This window comes from Balaenoptera acutorostrata, chromosome 2 (genome assembly GCF_949987535.1).
Source record: "Balaenoptera acutorostrata chromosome 2, mBalAcu1.1, whole genome shotgun sequence".
Lineage (NCBI taxonomy): Eukaryota > Metazoa > Chordata > Mammalia > Artiodactyla > Balaenopteridae > Balaenoptera > Balaenoptera acutorostrata.
In genome coordinates, this window is record NC_080065.1 from 125,768,794 (window position 1) to 125,796,542 (window position 27,749).

Sequence of the window (27,749 nt, forward strand, 5' to 3'; positions counted from 1 at the left end):
TGCATTGGGAGCATGGAGTCTTATCCACTGTACCACCAGGGAAGTCCCCATTGCTATAGTCTTAACTATCTAGTTGAGTCCTTTTGGGATTGTAAAAGATAGTTGAACTAAAAATGAGAGGTCTTTTTTTCCGTGAATCAAAATTAATTTACCAAAAAAAGAGGCTAAGAAAAGATTTTGCATTTAGACTTCTTTTAGGTCATATTGTACAAAGCTATTGAACAACTTACTAAATCGCCTTTCTGATAACATATTTGGATAATCTTTTGTCTTCTCTTCATATCCAGGTCTCTCTGACCCTTAAAATACACAATATGAAGAATTATATTTCTCGTAAATATTGTTTAAAAAAATCTGTTTTCTCTACTTTGAGACCTGGCTATACTGCCACATTTTAGAAGTAGATCAAAAATGTCTTTGAAGAGTTACATACAATGGTATTATTTGGTGCTCACATTAACCTGTATATATTTATTAATCTAGATTTTTCATTTTAGAAGTGATATTGAATGAACGAACTACAACTATGCACAGCAATGTGGATGAATCTCAAAAATATTATATTGAGCGAAAGAAGCCAGGCACAAAAGAGTACACTGTATGATTTCATTCATATAAAGTTCAAAAACTAAAACCAGTTTGGAAGTCAGGATAGTAGTTACCATTGGAGGGCGGGGTAGTGACTGAAAGGGTGCACAAAGTGGGGCTTCTGGTATGTGGATAATGTTCTGTTTCTTGATCTGGGTGCTGGTCACACAAGTGTGTTCACTTTGTGAAAAATTTTCAAACTATACACTTATGATTTGTGCACTTTTTTGTATCTATGTTGTACTTCAAAAAAGTTTTTAAAATCATATTGTCTGAACTGGCTTTGCTAGGATTGCTGTTTATTTTTCTTTGAAGGTGCCAATGTGAATAGGGCTACAGCCAATAACGATCATACAGTAGTGTCGTTGGCATGTGCAGGAGGTCACCTGGCAGTTGTGGAGCTACTCTTGGCTCATGGGGCTGACCCTACTCATCGTCTCAAGGTATTCTACTTCAAAATAAGTAAATAATATGTACATCATTATTAAAATATATTTCAAATATTTTAGTGCTTAATATTTATTAATATTCATTACTGTTTAAATGAGTTTTGATTTTATATGAGCTGCTAAGAAACTAAATGTGTTTAGTAATCATATTATAAAAAGAAATTAATAAATAATTAATTACGGTGTCAATTTTTCTCAGGATGGCTCAACAATGCTCATTGAAGCTGCAAAAGGTGGCCATACTAATGTTGTTTCTTATCTATTGGATTATCCAAACAATGTTCTGTCAGTTCCTACCACAGATGTGTCTCAGCTTACCCCACCTTGTCAAGATCAATCTCAGGTAATGTAAAACAGAGCTTATTTGTAAATATATTCTTCAAATTGGGAGTTTTTGTTCAAAATTAGTCTTTAGTAAAATGGGCTTATTTCTCTCTCTCTCTTTTTTTTTTAATAAATTTATTTATTTATTTACATCTGCGTTGGGTCTTCGTTGCTGTGTGCGGGCTTTCTCTAGTTGCCGCGAGTGGGGGCTACTCTTTGTTGCGGTGCGTGGGCTTCTCATTCCAGTGGCTTCTCTTGTTGCGGAGCACGGACTCTAGGCACGCAGGCTTCAGTAGTTGTGGCTCGCAGACTCTAGAGCACAGGCTCAGTAGCTGTGGCGCATGGGCTTAGTTGCTCTGCGGCATGTGGGATCTTCCTGGACCAGGGCTCGAACCTGTGTCCCCTGCATTGGCAGGCGGATTCTTAACTACTGTGCCACCAGGGATGTCCGGCTTATTTCTCTTTTAAATTTGAATAAACCTGGTCCTAAATTCTTTAAGATTTTCTTCAAAAGTACATGGAAAGTTTTTTCACTGTTTTATTTACTGTAAATAGTGGCTAAAAAGAAACACTTAATACCAAATATAAATATAAGTATTCCAAGTTGTCCTTTTATTACAACTAGGTCTTTAAGGTTGTTTGTTTTTTTATGATTACATTAAGCATAATCTTGAACCAAGAGAATGATTTTCCCTTAATACCTCCCAAGACAATATTAATTATCCTATAGATAGTTACTTTTGTCATCCAGGAAAGTATGGGTAAACCAGGATATATGCACCAAAAATTCATTAAAGTAATTTTTAAACCTACCTAAAAATATGGAGAGAATATAGAGAGTATACTAAGTATACAAAGTTCAGTGAAATCTGAAATTCCTTTTCTACAAAGTTATCCTGAGAACTACTGAAATACACCAATTCAGGAAATGTGTTGGATTTTTTTCTTTTGACCCATATAGAATTTGAACAAGGGTAAATTGGCCAGTTGAATATGTGACTTGTACTCCTAGCTATAACTGAAACCAGCAAGGATTTCTCCGTAACAAGAGAGTGATATTAATTCCATTTAGCTTATCATTGACTGTTTGTAGAATGCCTGAATTTGCCCAATCACTATTCTCAGAAATTACTGCTTGGTGAATAATGCTGCTGCTGCTGCTTCTCCTTTTCTTCTCCTTCTCCTCCTCCTTCTTCTTCCTCCCCTTCTTCTTCTTCCCCTCCTTCTTCTTCTTTGTTTTTCTCTTAAAGAAACAAAAAAAGTTAATTTGGTGGTATACGAAGAAAATCTAAAACAGGATCTCTTTCATTTATGGACCTTTGTTTTATTCTTTGGTCTGAGATTATTTTTTTCTGAGTTGACTTTTTAGGTTCCACGTGTACCAGTGCATACACTTGCCATGGTTGTACCTCCACAGGAACCTGACAGAACTTTACAGGAGAACTCTCCTGCTGTTTTAGGAGTACAAAAAGGTTAGTTCTTGAATTATTTTCCTTAAAATGGGTATGTTATCACCTAAAGTATGAATTCGTAAAGGTACTTTAATGGTACACAGTTACTGTGTATCCAGAATTGAGGTAGGTAATTCTGACAAATGCTAATCATCTTACATACTATTTAAAATAGAAAAGACACAAGTACTAGGAAAAATGATTTCTTAAAATGCTAACATACTTCTAGGTGTAGTTTTCATCTGGCACAGGCAAAAATACTTAAGCATATACCAAGTTCTTCATTATATTAAATGAAGTAGCAAGTTATATTAAAGTAGCAAAAATTTATCAGGCATTCATTTTTCATTTCACAACTCTTTAGCTAAACAGTAATATGAGGAATGAAAATATGTTTGCTGTCAAGTCTTAGTAGCATTGATTCAGTTTGGTGAGTGAGAAGTTTAAGAATTATATTTAGTTTCTTTCATGTAATGCTGAATATATGGCTTAACATCTGTCAGTATGTGAACACGGACAAATAACTATAAAAAAGTATATGAATAATATCCAAGTGAATATCAAGGTGTATACACTATTTAAAGGACTCAAATTTTTGAGCTCTGTTATTTTTCTGCTGTATTTTCATTTGTAGATATAAAGTACCTTCACTTGGTAATAATGTATGGTTGTCCTACCTGAGTTCTCTGAAATAAAGAAAATAGGTAATATGTAAAGTGTTAAAAACTATTATATGTAAAACAAATGTATAAGCATATTTCATTCATTATATGACAATGAAGTTCTAGATTTTTGAAATCACAGTGAAGTGTATAAGTATATATTTGTATCTTTAACACAGCTTTAAGTGAAGTTGGTAAGGAGTGACTATACAGCAGCAAACAGAAGCTTCTTTCAAATTAATGTCAATTTTAGTAATTTAGAGTATTGTGGGCCTTCACCAAGGATTACTTCATTTCTAAACTATTAATTTCAGAGATAAAATACCTGTAGTCTCTCTGACTTAAGCTAATTCTAGCAGTTTTCCATTGGACACCTAGCTATTCAAACTTCAGAAAATGAAGACTGCTATTTTTAGTCTTAAGAAATAAAAAACAAATTAAGCATGTACTTGTTAAGGAATCTGAGCATCCTAACCGGCTAACAGCCTTTAGTAAAATATTTAAACCTAAATGCCTCTGTTTTTGTTGCTCTTTGTTTGACTATATCCTATAGAGGACTGTAGTAACTTTGGCTAGGGAAATTCAGTACTAAATAAGAAATCATTTAAAAAATATTTATTAACACAGAGCCACAAAATAACCAAGAAATAAGCTAGGAAGGACACAGAGTATGTACAGAAAGGAAGTAAAACATTTTAAATTTCGATTTAATATGTAAGTCAACTGAAACGTTTGGGTAGTGACTTTTTAAGTTGATACTCAAGTGAGTAATCATATTTTTGCTTACTGAAATACCTTCTTATACTGAGTAGCTACTTATTTTCTTCACTTTGATGTTTTTTGGTTTTTTTAAAAATTTATTTATTTTTGGCTGCGTTGGGTCTTTGTTGCTGCGTGCAGGCTCTCTCTAGTTGCAGTGAGCAGGGGCCACTCCTCACTGCAGCGCGCGGGCCTCTCATTGTGGCAGCCTCTCCCATTGCAGAGCACGGGCTGTAGGCCCATGGGCTTCAGTAGTTGTGGCACGCAGGCTCAGTAGTTGTGGCTCGCGGGCTCCAGAGCACAGGCTTAGTAGTTGTGGCGCATGGGCCCAGTTGCTCTGCGGCATGTGGGATCCTCCTGGACCAGGGCTCGAACCTGTGTCCCCTGCACTGGCAGGTGGACTCCTAACCAGTGCACCACCAGGGAAGTCCCTGATGTTTTATTACTTACTGAATAGTGTCAAAATGAACTAACCTTTTAAGGAATCTTTCATTTTACTAAATTATTAGGGAAGGAAAAAATTAACACTTGTATCTAGACACTTGGCACTTGCTGTTGCCAGATGCCAAGTGGTATTGCCAACCCAACATTTATTTATGTGGGAGCAAGCTGTGATAATGCATTGCGTTAAGATTTCATGTTAGTATTGATATAAATCGTGTGCATAATAGAATATCACTATAATTTAGGAAAAATCAATTCATGATGTAAAAGTACGTACACACTGAATCACCTGGGTAGATAGAAAAATCTATCTTAAATTATTAAATATACATTATATTCTCCTTAAAGTGGCTTTTTCTTAAAATTTCTCATTTATATAGCTAGAGAAGTTCCTTTGAGTGATGAAATTGCTGTTTGACCGTTTTGCTTTTGTTTTTCCTAAGTCCATAGATTATACCTGCATTGCATATGTGACTAAGGATGGAGGAAGGATTCTTACTCTCTAGGACTCTCTTCCTATTCTAGCAATCATCTTTTCAAGTTTATAACATTTTACTCCTATCTGAAGTCTTTATTCATATCTGCATCCTTTTAAAATATATTCAGGCTCATAAATCTTACCCAGGTGTTTCTTATATATCCTACTATGATATTCTTTTCTTTCATGTGCACCATTCGTCCAGGCTCTGTCCATCTTGACTCATATTCTTCTGATTTAGGCAACTAATCTCACTTATCCATTGTTAGTTTTCAAGGATTTGAGATCCTAGCTGGCATCTGACAGAGGCCTCAGAATCACCTTTATAAACAAAATGTGAAACTAGGTAAGAGTGATATGCTCAGTTTTCTAGCATTGTTTAGCTTTATCATCTATAGTTATGAATATTCACATGGGAAAGGATACATAAGTAATATCAAACCTTTGTCTTTCCAAATTTAATATTGTAAATAAATTTGTTGATTGTAGCCACTTGTTGCATCTAATTCATTTGTAGTAACTGATTCTACAGAGATCCTAAAATAGGATTCTGATTATTCTCTGTAGTTATATAGCTTAGAACTAACTAATCCATTGCAAAGCATTAAAATGATGTCAAGATAAACAATACACATCTTTTGTGTGCACCTCAAGGCCCTCTTGAGGAGTCATTTCTTTTCTCTGAACTCCTGTAACACTTTATTGGATCTTCCTTCTGGCTCTGGTCACTCCTGCACCTTCACCTTCCCTTTGGACTTCAAGTGTGGAAGGTTGAGTTAATCATACTTAATTCCTGGACTTTGTCATCATGACTCTGCTCTTGTTTTACTTTGTTCCTTTTTATCCCTCTTTCCATACCCATACTTCCCCTTAGGCAGTCATTCTAGTGTGTTTGATTTGCAGATTCTTTTGTTCTTACAAGTTCTTATAAAATGTTTACTACTTTATATGTTTTTAAATTTACATAAATGGTATTATGCTATAGATCCTGTTTTGTTTTTTACTTTTTTCACCAACACTGGTTTTAAGATCTATCCATATGTCTACCTCTAGATTGTTTCTACCTGCAGCATACATAGTGTTTCATCCTGTATATCCTCTATTTTTTACTTGTCCTTTCTCTCAATGATGGGTACCCAGATTGTCTCTCATTCCCCACCACCACAGACAATGCTGTGGTGAAAATTCTGGTACAGTCCCCTTATGGATCTGTATGAGAATTTCTCTGGGATAAACTCAGGAGCAGAATTGCCTGTCATAGGAGTATATGTAATGTTTATCTGACAAAGTACTGTGAATACACTCTTTAGAATGCTACAGCAGTTTACACTCCCAGCAGCAATGTGTAAGGGTTACTATATTATACGCCCCCATCCCATTTCCGTATCTGCCAACGCTTGGCTTTATCCTTTTATTTGGATTTGTACATTTTTATCTCCCCTTTTAGACTGTAAGCTCCTCGAGGGCAGGGTTTAGGTTGCTCGTCTTTGTATGGTCCACTATGGCTTGCTTGTACTAGACGTTAAATATTTGTTGAATAAATTAATAAATGCCAGGCTAAGAATATAGATTATTCTGAAGGCAAAAGAAAATTATTAAGAATTTTTAAGAAGAGCGACATTGTGATTAAAGGTGATGTTTAAGAACTTAATCAAGAAATACTATTTTAGACTGCTGGGGAACAGATTGAAAACAGAACTATAAATGTAAAGTAAGTATTAGGTTAACATGATGCTTTATATCCCAGAGTTGTTTATTGAAGTAGGTAACATGAAAAGTTCTCATTTTAATATCAAATCATTAAAATTGTATAGAAAAATTATATGTACAGTGAATGAGGTTGAGTGTTCCTCTGGAAATTTTACTACTAATATTCTCTAGTTTAATAGATTTCCATTAGTAATCATGCTTATGTGGATTTATGTATGCCCAAATTTAATAATGTCTTTTAACATATAACTGCTTATGTCCACCTCATTTCCTCACTGCCCATAAAAAAATAAAGGCCATGTTCTAAGCTGTCTCTATATCGTGGTTTCCTGTTGCAAACTTTTTTAATTAATGGAGGAAAAGTGAAAGTTGAGGAAGTAGGGTAGAAACCAAACCAAAGAGATAAGATAGTAACTTTACCTGTGTTCCTAAATATTAATTTATGATATCACTCAATGCTACCAATGAGTAGAGAATGAATAGATTTATATATTTCTATCTGACAGTGGACGATATCTGAGGAAGATGGAACTCTTTTATATTCTGGTATCTTATACTACTACCTTCCTAGAGACTGAAAATTTTGTTGGTAAAAGGACACTTGTTAACATTCTCTACTTTTCCCCAAAATGAAGGTGTTTCTTCAGCTTCTAGGAATAATTAGGTGACATTTGTTTTTCACCAACATGGCTTAGTCGTGATGTTATAGCTTGTATTAGTGCTTTGATGTGTACCTAGGCAATCCCACTAACACCATGGATACAGATACTCAGTCATTGTCTATTTGGGGAAGAACTGCTTTTTGTGCATTACTTTCACCATCCTCTGTTCTTCCTGCTACATATATTTTGGGCTTTTGGTCTCTATGTTCAGTTAAATAAGTTACTCTTTGTAATCTTGTGCTCTAAGCTTTTTGTATTTTATTTGTTAACAAGATACAGCCATTTCTTTCTGTTATTATCCTCAAAATTCTAGCCTTATTTTGGATTATCTTACTATTATAAGATTTTAAATCTGACTGTCCAGTGTGGTCATAATTAATTACCAGTCTGATTAGTGTTGAACTCTTACCTAGTTTTCTTAATCTTAAATACAAATTACGAAACGCAAATTACAAAATACAAAAACTATACAAGGGTGTTTTAAAATAATGTTGGAGGAGCATTCAGAACTTCTTTGCAGAACTTCTGAATTTACTCTGCTGATGTCATTGAATTTGTTACACAACTGAAAATTTCCTTGCTGGGCTCGCAGATTTATACATTGCTATTTGTGGCAGTTAAACTCCCTTTTCCTACCAAGGATTGTCATTAGGTACTTTGAACAAGTAGAGCAAACCATTATTTCCTATGTGATCTTGCGGAAATAGTTGTAAAATTATCTCACAAACTAACGGCTTTTGCTCTGAAAGGCTAAAGTCTGTTCCCACCACTTTGCTCAGATAGAAGTGTAAAATTGAATATGGACAATACATTTTGCTGAATTTTGCATTTAAAAAATAACTGTCTTTAAAGTAATTGCAGTGATTTTGGAACTGTGGTTGTCTGACCTTGTTAAAGACAGTATCTCAGGGAAAACCTGTTAGACTTTTTTTGATAATAACATGTTGCAAATATTTGAGCTACCTGCAGTTTTGAGTTCTCCTATTCTAGCAAAAAAAGCAGTGAAATCTATTATTTTTTTTGTCTAGTAGTTTTGTCACCCTCTTGCAGTTCTGAGCATTTAAACATCTAATGGATTATTTTTTTCCTTTGGACCTAAGAATCATTTTGAATGCATTGGATGAGCTTATTTTTAAAATTCTGAAGTTACATATATTATTCATATATATTGACTACAGTCCTTAAGAATAGACAACTGTTTTTTACCCAGTTTTTTAAAATAGCTTTATTGTTGTTTAATTTACACACCATAAAAGTTCACTCATTTTAAATGTACAATACAATGACTTTTAGCAAATTTACATAATTTCATAACCATCACCTCCATCTAGTTTTGGATCCATCACTCCAAAAAAATCTCTCATGCCTGTTTGTGATCAATCCTCATTCTTACCACTATAATCCAGGCAACCACTATTTTCCTTTCTGTCTCTATAGATTTGCCTTTTCTCTATAGATCTGTTAAAAATGGAATTGTACAACATGTGGTCTTTTGTGTCTGGGTTCTTTCACTTAGCATAATGTTTTCAAGGTTCATCCACGTTGTAGGCTGTATCAGTAGTTCCTTTTATTGCTGAATAGTCTCAGTTCTTCCTAAACAAGATTAAGCCTTGAATTTGCCTCTAAGTAGTTATTATATGTTTCCTCCACTTTATGCCCAGATGTTAGGATTGTTAATATTGATAACTATTTTGCCATGAGGGGAGTAAATTAATTTAAGTGTGATCGAAAACCTTAAATTAATGTACAGTTACTTCATTTTTAACATACACTGTCAATATGAGTAATCCTATATAGGAAGTCTGATTTTCTCCTAGGTAATATTCATTGTTTCTCTCATAGACTTTTACGTGAAGAGTTTATTTAAACTCAGAATAATTGTCCTTTGTGATACAAGTTTAATACAGTGTTCAGGTACAGAAGTGTTTAAGACTTAACTACTGAAAAATTTTAGAAGGTTATATCTTAAAAATTGATTTCAAATTATATTTTAATATAATAAAGAAACATTTTGGCAGTTTGAAAGACACTTTTCCCTACTTTGATCTACAAGTTACAGTTTCTTCCAGTAACCTGTACTTGCACAGTTAATATTGTAAAAAGAACAATTGGGCAGTTAAGCCAGCATTAATGATACCCTCAACATTATTTTGATACTGCTTTAGATTTGATGTTCTTTAAAAAGTCCAATTAAATAAGCAGAATTTTGAGGTTCTTTCCTCTTTGATTTCCTTTTCTCCCTAATCCTGTCTTGTTTTCCAAAATCATCCAATCCGATAAATATTAGATTTTTTTAATTGAAAAAGTCACATTTTTTGAATTGGCAACATCCCTGTTTGTGCTATGTAAAATAGATGAGTCTGGTCTTTACCTACAACTGGTGTGAATCTGAACATTCATTCTGTAGCATTAGTTATATGGGTTTTGGGAGGGAAGTATGTGGTGGGGGGGCGGAGGGAGGACTGGGATTTTTTTTTTTTTTTTTTTTTTTTTTTTTTTTTTTTTTAGCATGGCACATTTTCAAACATTTTTCATGTGCTTAGGTACATCCAAGCAGAAGTCCAGTTCCCTGCAGGTAGCAGATCAGGACGTACTGCCACCTTTTCACCCATACCAGCCTTTGGAGTGCATAGTAGAGGAGACTGAAGGAAAACTGAATGAACTGGGACAAAGAATTAGTGCTATTGAAAAAGCACAGCTTAAGTCATTGGAGTTAATTCAAGGTGAACCTCTGAACAAAGATAAGATAGAAGAACTTAAAAAGAACAGAGAAGAGCAAGTCCAGAAGAAGAAGAAAATACTGAAAGAACTGCAGAAAGTGGAAAGGCAGTTGCAGATGAAAACACAGCAGCAATTTACCAAAGAATACTTGGAAACCAAAGGTCAGAAAGACACAGTATCTCCACACCAGCAGTGCTCTCATAGAGGAGTCTTCCCAGAAGGGGAAGGAGATGGTAGTCTCCCAGAGGATCACTTTTCAGAGTTACCTCAGGTTGACACAATCTTATTTAAAGATAATGATGTTGATGATGAGCAACAGTCTCCACCATCGGCAGAACAAATTGATTTTGTCCCAGTCCAGCCTTTATCATCTCCACAGTGTAACTTTTCCAGTGAATTAGGTTCTAATGGGACAAATTCTCTTGAACTTCAGAAAGTATCAGGTAATCATCAGATTATAGGACAGCCTCAGATTGCTATTACTGGACACGATCAGGGGCTGTTAGTGCAAGAACCAGATGGACTAATGGTTGCAACTCCAGCCCAGACGCTTACCGACACTCTTGATGACCTGATAGCAGGTGGGTTAAGAAATATACCTGTAATAATTTCTCTTTAATCTTTGTGCTCAACTTCTTTATATGACTCTCCGAAAACACCAACTTGGTACTTTTCCATTTTAGAACTATCTTTATAAAATTACTCATTTCTTGAGGTGTTTTGGAAGTGAATTTAACTAAACTCAACAACACTAACACACAAAAGTGTGTTTTCCCTCTTCTTTTTTGTTATTTGCAAAAGCAAAGAAATAAAGTTGCCATGATACTTTATTTTAGACCTTTGGTATCAAAATCATCCTGTGTTGTATCTTGGGTAGGAAATCTCAAAATAGAATTTCTTTGTAGGCTTTAGAGATAATCATATAAGGTTAGACATTTAATTTTCCTGCTGGTGATTTTCATATTTGGAAATCAGAATTCTAAATCGCATTGCTTTTTCTTTATTTATAATTTTATTAGATCAATTTAAATATTTCTAATTAAAAGGAATGTTCAGAAAAAATATATAAGCATTCCATGTTTTTAAAATATTTGTGGTTAGAAGATCATTGTCAACTTGATAATGATTTAGAGATTGGGATTTTTGTATTAACTGTCTTGATGAAAGCAGACAGACACCACACAGACACAGATACACAGACACAGATACACACACACAGACACACACACAGACACACACAAACACACAGCAAAGCAAAAAAGAAACCAGCCGTATAAACTTACAGTATATGTTTCTGTTTATTGTTGTGTGGAAAATTACAACTAGATATGAAATGAGGTGCACAAGTTTACTTTCCGTTTCATTGTCCTTGCAGCAGTGGGAAAACAGTGCAATTAATCATTTACCTTCCTAAAGATGGCTGGTGAATGTATCACCTCCATGAGAGCCCAGTTCAGAAATGCAGCCAGAATGGCTGTTGACAGTGGATGAAGACCAAGAACTAAGATGTAGCTGGAGTGATATTCAAAGGCAGGCCAGTCCTCTGTCTCTTGATTGCAACATTTTTTTTCTTTACTGTTGTCTGTTTCTTCTTGTCATATTCTCCTCCCCTCCTCCCATCCCAGTTATGCTATCCCAGTTTCCTTTCTTCTTTTGTGAGCCTTTAGTCTTCCTAATCTTTACTGAATCTTTTAAAATGTGGAGTAAGATTACTTAATTCAGGAATTTTATTGGGCATGTGTATGACTTCCAGTGGTTATAGAATTGTAATAGTGCCTTTGAGGCTCCTCTGATATGTAATAGGTATTGCTGTGCAGAGGAGGAATGTCTTAGTTTTCATAAAGAAAATAAAAATGCTGGGAAATGTTTTAAGGAGTTAGATTCTTTATTCTTTAATTTTGTTTTTTATATCTTCAGCCCATAGCCACTTAACTCAAATTGACTTTGTGTCATTAGCATTGCAAGTTGTTATAAATTTTGAATAAACTCTTATAGTTCATTTATGGTTCTGATTTCTAATCTGGTAAAAGCAGATATTGGAGTGTGAAGTATGATTATAAATAATAATGATGAAACTGGTGACCTGAGAGTAACATTTTTAAGACTTAGGGTTCTATAAATATCATTATAATGTTCCTAATTAAGTACTCAGTTTACAGTTATGAAACCCACATTATTGATCAGTTTAGTTTGTTGGAACTTAGGACCTGTCTTTTTTTTTTTTTTTTTTTTTTTTTTGAAGGAGAAACAGCTCTAAAGGGAACTTGTAGGTGTTAACTTTATGGTAGTATTTACTGCTGTTTCTTGTAGAGGAGGTCAAATTCTGGTTATTTCACTGAAGTATTTGTTATATTGAAATGACCTTTTACAAAGTTCACATGAAACTTCAAAAAATTGGTTTAGAAAACATCTTTTAATTACATTTAACATTACTATAAACGAATAAAATTTAATTTCTTTTAGACATTAATGTCTAGTGACAGTTGGCCCACCATATTGTACAATATTCTTTTATTAATATGCTTTAAAGTATAAATCTGTCAATACATTAAAAATTATACATTTTTTTCTCGTTTTTTTTTTTTTTTTTGGCTGCTTGGCTTGTGAGATCTAGTTCCCCCACCAGGGATCAAACTCAGGCGCCCAGCAGTGACAGTGCCTAGTCCTAACCACTGAACCTCCAGGGAATTCCCTAAAAATTATCTTCGTTTAAAAATACTTTCATTTTGCTGAAGCTTACATTTTAAAATATATAGCAATAATTAGATTTTCTTTGTTCAAAATGATGACTTATCTCAAAATTTAAAACTTTATTGAGTCTGTTTCTGTTAATTTCTTAATTGAAGATGAAATAAATAAGAATGAATTAGGTAAATACCTAATTCTGTGATTTTATGATATGTTAATATACCAGCAGAATTATAGATCAGAACAAAGATATAATTAATTTTACCTAAATTAAATCTAGTTATCATGCCTCATAGTTAATAAAAGAGAAGAAGAGAGGATACTGTACATCTTACAAGTTTACTTTAGATAATATTCATATATAATAGCAATAAGTGTCACTCTTTAAATATAAGAGTATTTTTCTTTATTGCTGTTCTACTCTCAAAATATTTGTCATGATAATGAGTTGGTTAGATACATAATTTATTAATGTCATAACTTGACTAGCTGACTGACAGCCATAACTATATAGTCTTAAACGTATCATACTTGATATAGTCTCAGCCAGAATATATGTATACTCTTGATTGGAAGCGTGGTTGTTCAGGTCCATTTCTTCTGAAATTGTCAGTCTTTTAGAAGTTATCGTAATAGCAAGTGATTCTCAGTTCAGATATCTAGAATTAGGGTCTGAAAATAAAAAGCAATTTAAAGAAATTCAAAATAGCTTTGACCATTGAGCAGTTCTAGAAACATCTAGTAAAATTTTCAGTCTTAATATATAAAGAAGCTTGGTTAAAAAATCAACTAATATCACTTTATTTACATTTATTGAGTGCTTACCATGCACCAAGCTCAGTGCTAAATGCTTTTATATACATTATCTCATGGGCTCTTTATAGTAATACTATAAGTCCATATCCCATCTCTGTTTTTCTGTTAAAAACTGAGGCTATAATGGAAATTAAGTTGCTAGTAAGTGTTAAGATTCAAACTCAGTTCAGCCAATTTAAGAACCTTAGAAGTAAAATGCATGCATCTGATTCAACTTGAAGTTCTGAGTTTATATTAAAGATATTATTTCCTTAGACTTCTAAATTCTACTAAATAACAATTACCCTTATTATTTTTGTATTAAGATTTGATGTGCATGTAAGGTTTAATATAGTTTTGTGACTTGAGAACATTGTTACTGTTTTTGACATCTTAATAGGCTCTCTTCAAACAAATTCCAATTCTATAGTATCTTGCTTTAAGTAATCCTGTGGTAGTCATTTTAGGCTTAAGAATAAAAAAGTAATTAGGAAATTATCTTTGAGGGAATTTACAGTAAAATATCTTTAAGTAATAATTTCTTCTAATAGATGTTAATATTTTATTTATAGATTGTTATTTATATGGAACTATTTAATAAAGTTACTATTATCTAAAACAGGTTACAGTGATTTAATTTCTTAAGGCCTTGCAACATAGTTTACTTATACCTAGTATCTGAGATGTTTATGTAGTAAAGTTTATTACTGTCTTCCATATTGCCTACAAAACTATCTTAAATTGCATAAAGAATTAAGTAAAATATTGCACTTATTTAGTTCTTCTATCACCCCATTTTAGGATAGTGCATAAATTTAATTTGAATTATGTAGTGACTTTTGTGATAGTGATCTGTTTTGGTCATTTTCAGAGACATTTTGTTCAGAAATAGAAAACATTTTAGGATTTATGAAAAAAATTTCATAGTCCTGGTATAATTTTATCTTCATAAACCCTGTATTCCACATGTACTTTAAAAATCTTTGCTACTTTCTAGTTTTATCTTTAGAACTTTTCATATGTAATTAATCCTATTAAAGTCACTTCTGTGGAATGTTTCTGATTGTCATTATTGCAGGGAGGAAAAAATGTCTTGAGGATACTGTTGTACAAAAATGTACAATCAATGTGACAATACATTTTTGGTAACAGCTGATAAATGTACAAAAGTATTTTTTAAAAACCAACTCTGTAAAAAAGTCTTTTATAACGTCACATTCTGGCATAGCACTCTAGTCAACTATTTTAAATTTTTTGAATATCTGTTTTTCACAATAACAGAAAGAGATAACATGAATAAACAAATTTAATGATAGAAAAGTAATTCTTTAGTAAGATATATGTTGATAATTATACGACTACTGTTAAAATCTTACTATTACAAAGGTGCCATATATCAATGTTTAGTGTCTTGTTTCTGGAACTGTTTCCAAACATATCAGCTGTTTTGAGGAGGCATAACAAAATACTATCTGCTTTTAATTCATTCAATGACAAAAATTTTTAAAGCTTTGTTTTCATTGTGCATGTTCTTACAGGCAAAAGAAATATTTATAATAATCATTTTTATTTGTAACCATATAGTTAAATTATGTATATTTATGTGGTGACGGAAGCTGTAGAAATTCATATTATCAAGATGTGATTTTATATATATTTGTTGCGAGGGGGGAGGGACAGCTCATGTAGAAACATATCTGAACATCTTAAAATTTGCTATTATTTAAAGCATACTATTAAATATAGTGTAGTACTACAATAATAGTGTAGTACTATTAGCATACTACACTTATCTTTCATACTTGTGATCAGTATCCTTGATTGGGATCCAGTCATATCAAAATTCTAGAGAGAAAGCATTCTCCAATCCTTGAAATGCTTACATTTTTCTTTAAGACCTGTGTGTTTTTGATTGACTTTTAGTGTGGGTAAGAGGAGGTTATTGCCATCACTGAAACTTTGTTGTCTTTTTCTGTATTATTAATGATTATATGTTTTTTCTGAGTTTTTTCTCTCTTGAGTGAATTATAATGTTTTTATTTTTCAATGCAGTGATTAATAGTGCTGAAAATCCTATAAAATACCTGATAATTACATATATTAGGCACTTACCATACCAAACACTTGTGTTAAATACTTTTTGCACATTTCTCATGGATAATTCACAACATCCCTCTGAGATAGATCCTATTTCCCCCTTCACGGGGCAAACTCCATCTCATGTAAGAAAGGAAATATGCAGAAACATAAAGATATAATTTCCTTTAATTCAGTTTCAAACACCAGATTTTGAGGTCCCAAATAAAAGTTCCAATGTTCATTTTTAAAATAGTTTGATTTTCAGACATTGATTCATTTTAGCAAATTTTCAGAGTAAATATTGAATTTTAAAAACACATACTCTCTGCTATTTATGTGAGAAATATTCTAACTTGTTCTTCCCCCTTTTCTGCTTTGTCTGCTTCTTTTTTCTTTTTTCCTTTTTTTTTAATGCATTGTCCTCAGGATGTTTTTATCTAATTGCCTTTTACAAACTAAGATATAAAATTCCTTTTTTTTTAATTGGAAACTATTTTCTCCCTATTGACAATATAAAAGGCTACCATTTGTTGTATATGCACTAAATATCAGGTACGATGCTCAATATTTTACTTTATTATCTCAAGGGGTTTTCCCAACAACCTTACAATGGAGGTACTGTAATTATCATCCCATTTTACACATAAGGAAATTGAGGTTCAGAGACATTAAATTACTTGCCCAAGATCAGAAAGTCATTGGTAGAACTGGGATTCAAACATATGTCCATCTGACTCAAGCTTGTGATTTAACTACTACATTATATTACTGCTATAGAACTTTCCGTTTTCTGTGTTTTTCTGTACACAAATGTCATTACTCTTTCAAGTAGAATTCAGCAATATGAATATTGTTTTTCAGCTGTGAGTAGCAGAGTGCCCACTGGTTCAAACAGTTCCTCTCAGACGGCAGAATGTCTTACACCTGAGCCTTGTTCACAGTCTCCAAGCAATGTGGCTTCCCAGTCTGTGCCTCCTGTGTATCCTTCAGTTGACATCGATGCACATGTGAGTAGACTGCTTTCTTTCTTTCTTTCTTTCTTTATTTAATTTATTTGGCTGTGTCGGGTCTTAGTTGCAGCATACGGGGTCTTCGTTGTGGCATGCGGGATCTTTCATGGTGGCATATGGGCTTCTCTAGCTGTGGCGCGTGGGCTCCAGAGTGCCCAGGCTCAGTAGTTGTGGCATGTGGGCTCTCTTTGTTGCGGCCCATGGGCTCTAGAGCGCAAGGGCTCAGTAGTTGCAGCACGCAGGCTTAGTTGCCCTGCGGCATGTGGGATCTTAATTCCCCGACCAGGGATTGAACCCTTGTCTCCTGCATTGGAAGGTGGATTCTTAACCAGTGGAGCACCAGGGAAGTCCCTAGACTGCTTTATTTAAATTTATTTTGCACATTCTGATTTTCTTTGGAAAGGAAAAGATTCATTGTACATTAATTGTGAAAATAAATATTATTTGCTCTTCAATCAATAACCCCATTGTAAACAGAAAAAAATCTAAGTTTGTTTTTCCTTTTCCTAGACTGAGAGCAACCATGACACAGCATTAACACTAGCTTGTGCAGGTGGCCATGAAGAACTTGTATCTGTACTCATAGCGCGAGATGCTAAAATTGAACACAGAGACAAAAAAGGTAAGAAATGTTAGTGAGAAAGTTGGAGAGTAATTATATCAGAAAACAATTCATTTTTTACTATCAATAAGTGGTTCCTGGACTATTCAGTGAAAAAATGGGTTCACATATTTCAATTAAGAATATCTGGATTTGTTAATCTTCAGAGCCAAATTATTCTTCAAAAATTCAAAAATTAGACTTTAGATCATCAAGGAAGCAAGTTGTGTTTAGCTTTCTCCTTAATCTAAAAGTAGAGCATGCAGAGGTATCAAAGTTTATTATGAGTATAAACTTCAATAGTTTTGTTTGACTTAGCATTTTCTTTTTATCAGGTGTTTATGGGGTTTTGTCACTAACAAATTAGGGTTTAAAGCAGTTTTATGTTAAATGATTATAAGTATCTGCCCTAAAGACCTTTTCCTACTAAAATAATAGAGAATTAAAAACAGTGCCTTAAAAAAAAAAACAAAAAAACAGTGCCTTAATATGTTAAAAAACACAAATTTGACTGAGATTTTTATTTTCTGATTTAGGTTTCACACCACTGATCCTGGCAGCAACAGCAGGACATGTTGGAGTTGTTGAAATCCTTTTGGATAAAGGTGGAGACATAGAAGCACAATCTGAACGAACTAAGGATACTCCGCTTTCATTGGCATGTTCTGGTGGACGTCAGGAAGTATGTTAATGTTAATTTTCATTTCGTAAACATTTTACTTGTATTTTAAATATGCATATGCTTAGTAATTTAGCTACATGAATAAAACTTGCATGTGTTTTGACATGTTCTATATATTAAATTTAATGAGAATAGTAAATGCCCTTTTAAAGAATGTTTCTTGCCTTTCAGGCAAAATAAAAATTCTCATCATCCTTACGTTTATTGGGATTCAATAGAGCACAGTCCTAACACATGAAATGCAAATTTATCACTCAATAATTGAGGAATAGAAACAGTAACAACTTGTTATTTCAGTATAATTGGAATTTCATAGCTCTGAATTCCTTGATATGAAATTGACTTCATTTCTGTAGTGCTGATATTTGAATATTTAGGGTCTAATTAAAATGTTAAGTATTTAGACAGGAAGTTATAGGTCCCATTTCTTTGTGCTTCCTTCATTATAAGATGGACCCTTGGTGTAAACTAGATTTCTCTGTTCATATTTTACTTTGTAGGTAGTAGACTTGCTGCTGGCTCGGGGTGCAAATAAAGAACATAGGAATGTGTCTGATTATACACCACTGAGTCTAGCTGCATCTGGAGGATATGTTAATATCATTAAGATTCTGCTTAATGCTGGGGCAGAAATTAATTCAAGGTATCTATCACCTGTTTATTTTATTACTCATGATTAGTAAATTATTACCTTGGAATTAAGTGTTTTCCCCTAAATATTTAGACAGATACCATTTTTAATTAAGATAGTACTAAAGTTGCAAGGCCAACAATTATTCCTATAATGTGTTTATAAGTAATCAAAGCTTATTTCAGCTAACGTTGCTGTTTTTAAAGAGGTTTCATTTCAGAAAACACTGTTATATATAGTTAGAAATTTATGGCCTCTGAATAGGGATTATGTTTTAAATTGTGAGATTTTCCTATTTCTAATTATTAGTCTAAACAAATAAAATCTATTCATTGGAGTTAGAAACCTTTCTTCTTACTGAAGCTTTTTCATTTTTTATGTTCTCTATGCTTTTTAAGAAAGTAATAGGCAACATATTATTTTAATTTTCTAAGCACATTTCCCCCCTTAGGACTGGGAGTAAACTAGGTATTTCTCCCCTGATGTTGGCTGCAATGAATGGACATGTTCCTGCAGTGAAACTGCTGCTTGATATGGGTTCAGACATTAATGCCCAAATAGAGACCAATCGGAACACAGCTCTCACCTTGGCCTGTTTCCAAGGACGAGCAGAAGTAGTGAGTTTGCTTCTGGACCGAAAAGCCAATGTTGAACATAGGGCAAAGGTAAGCATTTTATAACTTGTCATCTACTTCAGATGTATTTTTAATAGAAAGAGCAACTTAAATTGAATGTACTATTTTAAATTGTCATAAGTTAAAACTGATGCCCCAATGCAGAACTGAAGAATAGTTCTGAACAATGTGTCACTGACCATTGGTCAGTGGCAGACTATCACCATTCATGACTTTTATTAAAGACAGTGAAGAAAAATAGAATCAGTACTTTTTTCCACCTTCAGCCTTGAGTGGCTTTTTATTAATCCTCCAGTTTGCAACTTTTGAATGTAGTAGATTCTTCTGTAGTAAGATATGTTTGTAGTAGGATTATTTTGTATAGTCCTTTAATGTAGATTTTTAAAGAACTCCTTTAATGAGGCATGTACTTACCATTGGTAAAAACTCCAATCAAAAAAATTGCTGCAGGGACTTCCCTGGTGGCTCAGTGGTTAAGAATCCACCTGCCAATGCAGGGGACACGGGTTGGATCCCTGGTCCAGGAAGATCCCACATGCCGCAGAGCAGCTAAGCCTGTGCACCACAACTACTGAGCCCACGCACCACAACTACCGAGGCCGTGAACCAGAACTACTGAAGCCCACATGCCTAGAGCCCGTGCTCCACAACAAGAGAAGCCACCACAATGAGAAGCCTTCACACCACAACAGAGAGTAGCCCCCACTCGCCACAACTAGAGAAAGCCCACACAGCAACAAAGACCCAATGCACGGACTTCCCTGGTGGCGCAGTGGTTAAGAATCCACCCGCCAATGCAGGGAACACGGGTTCAAGCCCTGGTCTGGGAAGATCCCACATGTGTGCCACAACTACTGAGCCTGTGCTCTAGAGCCCACAAGCCACAACTACTGAGCCTGTGTGCCGCAACTACTGAAGCCCACGCGCCTAGAGTCGGTGCTCCGCAACAAGAGAAGCCACCGCAATGAGAAGCCCGCACACCGCAACAAAGAGTAGCCCCCGCTGGCCGCAACTAGAGAAAGCCCGTGTGCAGCAATGAAGACCCAACACAGCCAAAAATAAATAAATAAGTTTGTTTTTTAAAAAAAGCAAAAAACAAAAAAGACCCAATACAGCCATAAATAAATAAATAAATAAAAGCATGACTATTAAAAAAAAATTGCTGCATAGATTATACAATTAAGACAACTAAAACCTAATCTGACCACGACAGATTACTTTTTGTATTACAAGTATTCAGTGTGACCCATTTATATATTAGAAGTCCTAAAGAAAGCCATATTATTTTGGTAATGATACCAGTAGGAAAAGTCTTCTGGTGAAATGTTGGAGACTAATGAGCAAAGACACATGCATAAAATTTATAAAATGATATTTTAATCTATTTTACCCAAGTTTGAGTAGCATTTAAGGAATTTATCCTGGGTTATTTAGCAGACTGCCTTTTCAGATAGAGTCTATTCTAAACAAGATAGAGTATATTCTAAACAAAGTTTTCCCATTGAACATTGTGCCATATTTAATTTTCTTTTTATTCGTTTTAATATTTCTGTTTGTTGTGCAGAGAAGTTATTGTCTCATGTAAATTTATAACAGAGATGTTATGAAATTGTTTACTATTTTTCTAGCATGAGGGTAGTATAAGAGAAATCATTCTAGCATGTCTAACTGAACCTAACAATTTTCACTTGCTGTTTAGTAAAGCTTAAGAGTGAATGTTGCTTAGCTCTCTTGTGAGAGAAAATCAGAAATAGAATACACATATAAGTCAATTGTTTCAGTCCCTTAAAGAAATTAATATAATTTACTCACATAATTTTTTGGTTTAAACAGACTGGTCTTACCCCCTTGATGGAAGCTGCTTCTGGAGGATATGCAGAGGTTGGAAGAGTTCTCCTAGATAAAGGAGCAGATGTCAATGCCCCCCCTGTGCCTTCCTCAAGAGATACTGCTTTAACAATAGCAGCGGACAAAGGTCACTACAAATTTTGTGAGCTCCTGATTAATAGGTGGGTAAATTTTATATTTATTTATAGAATTTCTGTGATCCCTTTCACATTTCAGAGCCTTTACAGTTAATAAAATTGTTTTACTTTATTGACATTTTAAAGAACAGATTATTTGTTTGCTATTTTATAAAAGATGAAAGACAAATTAGAGAAAAATAGAAAAAGTCAGCCTCTTCCCATAGGAAACAAACCATATTAATAACATTATTTGATTTTTATAGGGGAGCCCATATTGATGTTCGTAACAAGAAGGGAAACACACCACTTTGGTTGGCATCCAATGGTGGTCATTTTGATGTGGTGCAGTTGCTAGTGCAAGCAGGTGCTGACGTGGACGCAGCAGATAACCGGAAAATCACACCTCTTATGTCAGCATTTCGCAAGGTAACTTGATGTGGGGGGAAAAGGGTAGAATTTGTTTAAAACTACTAAATTTTAAGTTGAAATCATGTGAGAAAGATAAATTGGTCTTGAGGAATTGACTCTGTTCCTATATACAAACCTTTGCTGTCTTTCCACTTTCTTTGTGGCCAATCTAAGAGCTATATGGTAGTTCCCTATAAGCAACTTGGTTGTTAAATCACTTGGTGTCTTGACTAGTTTTGTTATGTTTTTGTACATAAAACGTGAGATTTAAGGACAGATATTATATGTAGATGAATGTTTTCTCTACCTAAAGAACAAAAACAAGTGGACTCTCATAAAAATTTATTATACCTCCTGTATATATTAAGGCTTACTTATCTGCTCTATTTTACAAAGCTTTCCCATTGCAATTGTGATAAAATGTAAACTACTTAACGTGGCTTACAAAGCCCTGCATGATATGGCTCATGCTAGCCTCAGAACAATCATTTCTATTCCCCTTCCCCTTTGGTCACTACACTTCAGCCACTGGCCTAGAATGCACTAAATTTTTAAATTCCTGAGGGCCTTTGCTCACTGGTTTTCTTTTCCTGAAATGTTCTTTCCCTTACTCTTCACCTGGCTCACTTCTCTTCATCCTTTAATATCTACTCATCCTTAAAAATCACTTCTCAGAAAGTCCTTTTCTAACTCCCAATCTGAAAAGTTTCTCTTGTTCTCTTTTATAGTTCACTGTTATTTTCCTTATCTCATTTTGTAATTATACATTCAAACATGTATTACTTTTTTAATGCCCATCTCCCCAGTCAGACTACAAGATCTATGAAGGCTAAAATTCATGACTGTCTTTTTCACCAGTGTTTATACCCAGTTGTTCAGCTCAGTGCCTAACACATACTAGATGGTCAGTAAATAGCTATTGAATGAGAGCAGTGTAAGTTATGAGTCCTAAAAAAAATCTTAAATATTTCCCTTTTTTTTCAATTTTTTTCTTTCCTTTTAATTGAGGTATAATTTATATATGGTAAAAACACAAATCTAAGGTACATGAATTTTGATAAATGCATTCACCTATGTAACCCACACTCCATAAAGATATAAAATACTTCCATAATCCTAGAAAGTTTCATCATGCCCATTCTCAGTTAATTCCCTGCCCCAGAGGCAACCACTTTTCTGATTTTTGTCACCATCAGACTAATTCTTTTTTTTTTTTTTTTTTTTTTGTGCCGCACCATGTGGCGTGTGGGATCTTAATTCCCCAACCAGGGATCGAACCCGTGCCCCTTGCATTGGAAGCGTGGAGTCTTAACCACTGGACTGCCAGGGAAGTCCCCCCATCAGACCAATTCTTGAAGATTAAACGAACTTTAGTAGGAGGGGAAACAATGCAAGTTTGGTTATGTTAAAATAGATGTACTTATAATTGATTACAGATCATCCAGCCCCTGATAATGGCATTTAGAAAGTGTTTTACCTAGATTCAAGTCATAGAACTCAAGATAAATATGACAACCTACCTCGTTTAGTTTTGTAAGATAGAGCCAAAATAATGCTTTGAAATCTAGAACATCCTCTTTGTTTTCGGACTAATTTCCCTTTTATATTGAGATTCATTTCACATCACCAATTTTTATTTTACTAATAGATTTATTCTAGGAGATATATTTTTTTTAAAGTTTGTCTATTTTCAATGGGATGTGGGCAGATTAAATTCAGGAGAAATGTCGTTTGGTCCACCATATATTTCCCAGCATGTTGTACTTAATCGTTTTCTGATTATAAACTCAACACTGTTTTTACTTTCATAATTTCAGTTTTAAGTTTAGTAAACTCTCAAGTGTTACTGTACCTTTTACCCTTAAGTTTTTAAGCATATGGGCCAATTTTCAAAGTATTCTTTTGTGTATTTTTTGTTACACTTCTTACAGGGTCATGTAAAAGTTGTTCAGTATTTGGTGAAAGAGGTCAATCAGTTCCCTTCTGATATAGAATGCATGAGATACATAGCAACAATCACAGATAAGGTAGGTTTAATATGCTGTTGAAGCACGTTTTTGTTCTTTGTGGAATTATATGCCAGAGTACATGTTAGCAGACCGTTCTTTTCATCCTCTATGAGACTGATCATCTGATTTTTCTATGCTTTAGTTTCCCCATTTGCAAATGAAGAATGGGTATAATATTCTTTATAAATTATTTTGAGATTTCTTTCCTATTATGGACCATAATTACAGTGACTGCAGCTAAAGTTTATTACTAGACTATTAGCCTGATTAGAAAATTTTCTAAGAACACAAACTTTTTAGAAAATGGTACCTTATTTTGATTTTTCAATCAAAGACTAGACTCAAAGGATAGCTTAATTTGGTTTCGTGACTATTCAGTAATTTGAGGCTTTAAGCCCTGAACTTTGGTATACTTATCAGCTCAAGTTTTATTGGCCTGTTTATGTGTTCCTATATTTATATAATTCCATTTTCCACTATAGGAACTGTTGAAAAAATGTCACCAGTGTGTTGAGACAATTGTGAAGGCTAAAGACCAGCAGGCTGCAGAAGCAAATAAGAATGCAAGTATTCTTTTAAAGGAACTTGATCTGGAAAAGGTGAGTGGGAAAAATAATTTTCCTTATTAGAAATGGTTGAAAATCTAGTAGAATAAATTTGCCACTGATATGACCATAATCTTAACAAAATCTCTTTTTAAAAAATGATTAATAGATTATCAAACTACCATCAATTTTTTGATTCTGACCTATACATAAAAAATATTTTTAACCATGTAAGTGAGGAATTAGTTTTTGAGCAGATCACAATTTTCCAAATGACATTACTGCCTAAGTGGTTTTAATATTAGTCTGGGAAGAAATTTTTTAAAACATTGGAAATCTTTTGTTTATTATAAGATCTGGGCTATAAGTGGTTTATTAGATCCTTAATTAAAGAGTAAGTGTCTAAGTTTCCTAGGATGTGTGGTAGTATAATGGAAAAAGTTAAAAAAAAAAAAAAGGTCGCTTTTCTGACACTCAGTGTGCTTACCTTGAAAAGGAGGGTGTTGTTATGAACCCAGAAGTTATATTAAAAGAATAAATAGCATAATCAAGTGGAGTTATTATAGGAATGCAGGAGATAGCTTAACATTAAGATATTTTGTTGATGATAAAAGGAAGGAAAAAGATCATTTTGAGAGATGCTAAAATTTTGACATCAATTTTTAGTTTATTAAAAAAAAAACAAAACTTGTAAGTTAAAAACAGAAGAAAAAATTGTTTACAAATCAATGAGAAAGGGACTTCCCTGGTGGTTCAGTGGTTAAGACTTTGCCTCTAATCCCACATGCCTCGCGACCAAAAAACCAAAATATAAAACAGAAACAATATTGTACAAATTCAATAAAGACTTTAAAAATGGTCACAAAAAAAAAAAAAACATTGAGAAAAAGATAACTTGCCCAGAATGAAAAATGATCACACAAATGGGCAATTCACAGAAGAAATATAAATGTTCAATAAATAGATGGAGAACGCTCAACTTCATGAATAAACAAAGAAATGCACAGTGAAAGAGTGATTTAAATTTCTTTTACCAGATTAGGAAAACTTAAAATTTAAAGGTTTGATAATAGATATTGATGGCTAGAGTGTGGAGAAATTAACATTCTAGTATGATTTTTGATGTATGGTATAAATTAGTATAACTATTAATGGAGATGATTTGACAAATGCATTAAATTAAAAAGGGTGCATACCTTTACTCCAGTCACTCCTCTTCTAGAAATTTAGCCTAAGGTAAATACTTTGACAAATGCTCAAAGATGTGAATATACAAAAGGACATTCACTGTTAAATTGCTTATAATAGGGGCAAGGGTATAAACCTTAAAGTTTTATCGTTAGGAAATTAAATAAATTTTAATACCTCCATGATAAACTTGATTACAGTTAAAATCAGAAGGGGAAAAATAATATTCATTTTAAAATGAAGTTTGAAGTTTGATGACTACTAAGGTCCCTCCTATGTTCTATAATTTTTATTTTTGTGTAACTACCCAGGGATATGGTCAGCAATTCGTTAAACAGCCGTTTTGCTCTTATGCCAACCGAATGATGAAACTGCATATTCAGTTAATAATTATTTTTTCTCTTAATCCTCAACCCCTTTTTCATTTACATAGGGTGTTGACACTTTTTATTTTTTTATTCTTTATTTTTTTAATTTTAATTTTTAAACTTTTTTGGTTTCGCCTCATGGCTTGTGGGATTTTAGTTCCCCGACGAGGGACTGAACCCAGGCCCTTGGCAGTGAGAGCGCAGAGTCCTAACCACTGGACCACCAGGGAATTCCCAACAGACTTTTTCTATAAAATGCTGAAGAGTAAATATTTTAGGCTTTGTAGGCCCATACGATCTCTGTCATAATTCCTTGACTCTGCTGTTGTAGCACGAAAGCACCCATAGACAATGCCTAAATGAATGTGTTCCAATAGAACTTTATTTATGGACATCAAAATTTTAATTTCATAATATTTTCACATGTCACAAAATATTCTTCTTTTTATTTTTTCAACCATTTAAAATGTAAAAGTTAGTCTTAACATTCAGGCCATAGTTTGCTGACGCCTGATTAGATAAATAAAAATGTCAAAGAGTAACTTACGACTCAGAATGGTAAATTATAGTTTTGAGGAAAATGCTTTACTTAATTACCAGGACAACTGGACTTCATTGACAAATTCTTATGGTGAGCCTTTTTTAGATAATTTCCATACAAATATGAGTAATTTGATGTGTTTTCTGTTTGTTTCGAATTTTCATTATGATGTGAAGCGACCATTACCATGTTCCCCTGTCTGAAAAAAAAATATTTTCTAGTACTAACCAAAGCAAAACTATAAAGTAAGACAAAAATAATTTCTGTAATGGCCTCCTGTGGATATTTTCTTTTTTTTTTTTTTTTTTAAATAAGAGTATTAGTCATATTATTTTTATTTATTTATTTATTTATTTTTGGCTGTATTGGGTCTTCGTTTCTGTGCGAGGGCCCCCTCCAGTTGCGGCGAGCGGGGCCCACCCTTCATCGCAGTGCGCGGGCCTCTCACCATCGCGGCCTCTCCTGTTGCGGAGCACAGGCTCCAGACGCACAGGCTCAGCAATTGTGGCCCACGGGCCCAGTCGCTCCGCGGCATGTGGGATCCTCCCAGACCAGGGCTCGAACCCGTGTCCCCTGCATTGGCAGGCAGATTCTCAACCACTGCGCCACCAGGGAAGCCCTGTGGATATTTTCATAGTGAAATTTGTTAATACCTCATAAAGAGCATAATAGCTGCATTTTATTTTATTTTTTTTTAACATCTTTATTGGAGTATAATTGCTTTACAGTGGTGGGTTAGTTTCTGCTGCATAACAAAGTGAATCAGCTATACATATACATATATCCCCATATCTCCTCCCTCTTGCTTCTCCCTCCCACCCTCCCTATCCACCCATCTAGGTGGACACAAAGCACCAAGCTGATCTCCCTGTGCTATGTGGCTGCTTCCCACTAGCTATCTATTTTACATTTGTTAGTGTATATATGTCCATGCCACTCTCTCACTTTGTCCCAGCTTACCCTTCCCCCTCCCCCGTCCTCATGTCCATTCTCTACGTCTGAGTCTTTATTCCTGTCCTGCCCCTAGGTTCTTCACAACCTTTTTTTTTTTTAGATTCCATATATATGTGTTAGCATACGGTATTTGTTTTTCTCTTTCTGACTTACTTCACTCTGTATTACAGTCTCTAGGTCCATCCATCTCACTACAAGTAACTCAATTTCATTTCTTTTTATGGCTGAGTAATATTCCATTGTATATATGTGCCACACCTTCTTTATCCATTCATCTGTCAGTGGACATTTAGGTTGATTCCATGTCCTGGCTATTGTAAATAGAGCTGCAATGAACATTGTGGTACGTGACCCTTTTTGAATTATGGTTTTCTCAGGGTATATGCCCTGTAGTGGGATT

General features: G+C 34.0%; 1 protein-coding gene across 3 annotated transcripts in view; it reads left to right on the forward strand.

Annotated features, from left to right (window-relative positions):
- ANKHD1 (ankyrin repeat and KH domain containing 1) overlaps positions 1-27,749 on the forward strand; it is a 115,979-nt gene that overhangs the window by 73,363 nt on the left and 14,867 nt on the right. For all 3 annotated transcript variants that reach the window (XM_007194088.3, XM_007194089.3, XM_007194090.3), the window contains 13 exons: positions 904-1,031; positions 1,237-1,380; positions 2,731-2,833; positions 10,071-10,829; positions 16,672-16,817; positions 17,331-17,442; positions 17,958-18,103; positions 18,604-18,746; positions 19,186-19,399; positions 21,203-21,378; positions 21,600-21,762; positions 23,676-23,771; positions 24,236-24,352. In XM_007194088.3, the coding sequence (XP_007194150.1) occupies positions 904-1,031; positions 1,237-1,380; positions 2,731-2,833; positions 10,071-10,829; positions 16,672-16,817; positions 17,331-17,442; positions 17,958-18,103; positions 18,604-18,746; positions 19,186-19,399; positions 21,203-21,378; positions 21,600-21,762; positions 23,676-23,771; positions 24,236-24,352 (2,447 nt within the window). The remainder of the gene's footprint in view (positions 1-903; positions 1,032-1,236; positions 1,381-2,730; positions 2,834-10,070; positions 10,830-16,671; positions 16,818-17,330; positions 17,443-17,957; positions 18,104-18,603; positions 18,747-19,185; positions 19,400-21,202; positions 21,379-21,599; positions 21,763-23,675; positions 23,772-24,235; positions 24,353-27,749) is intronic.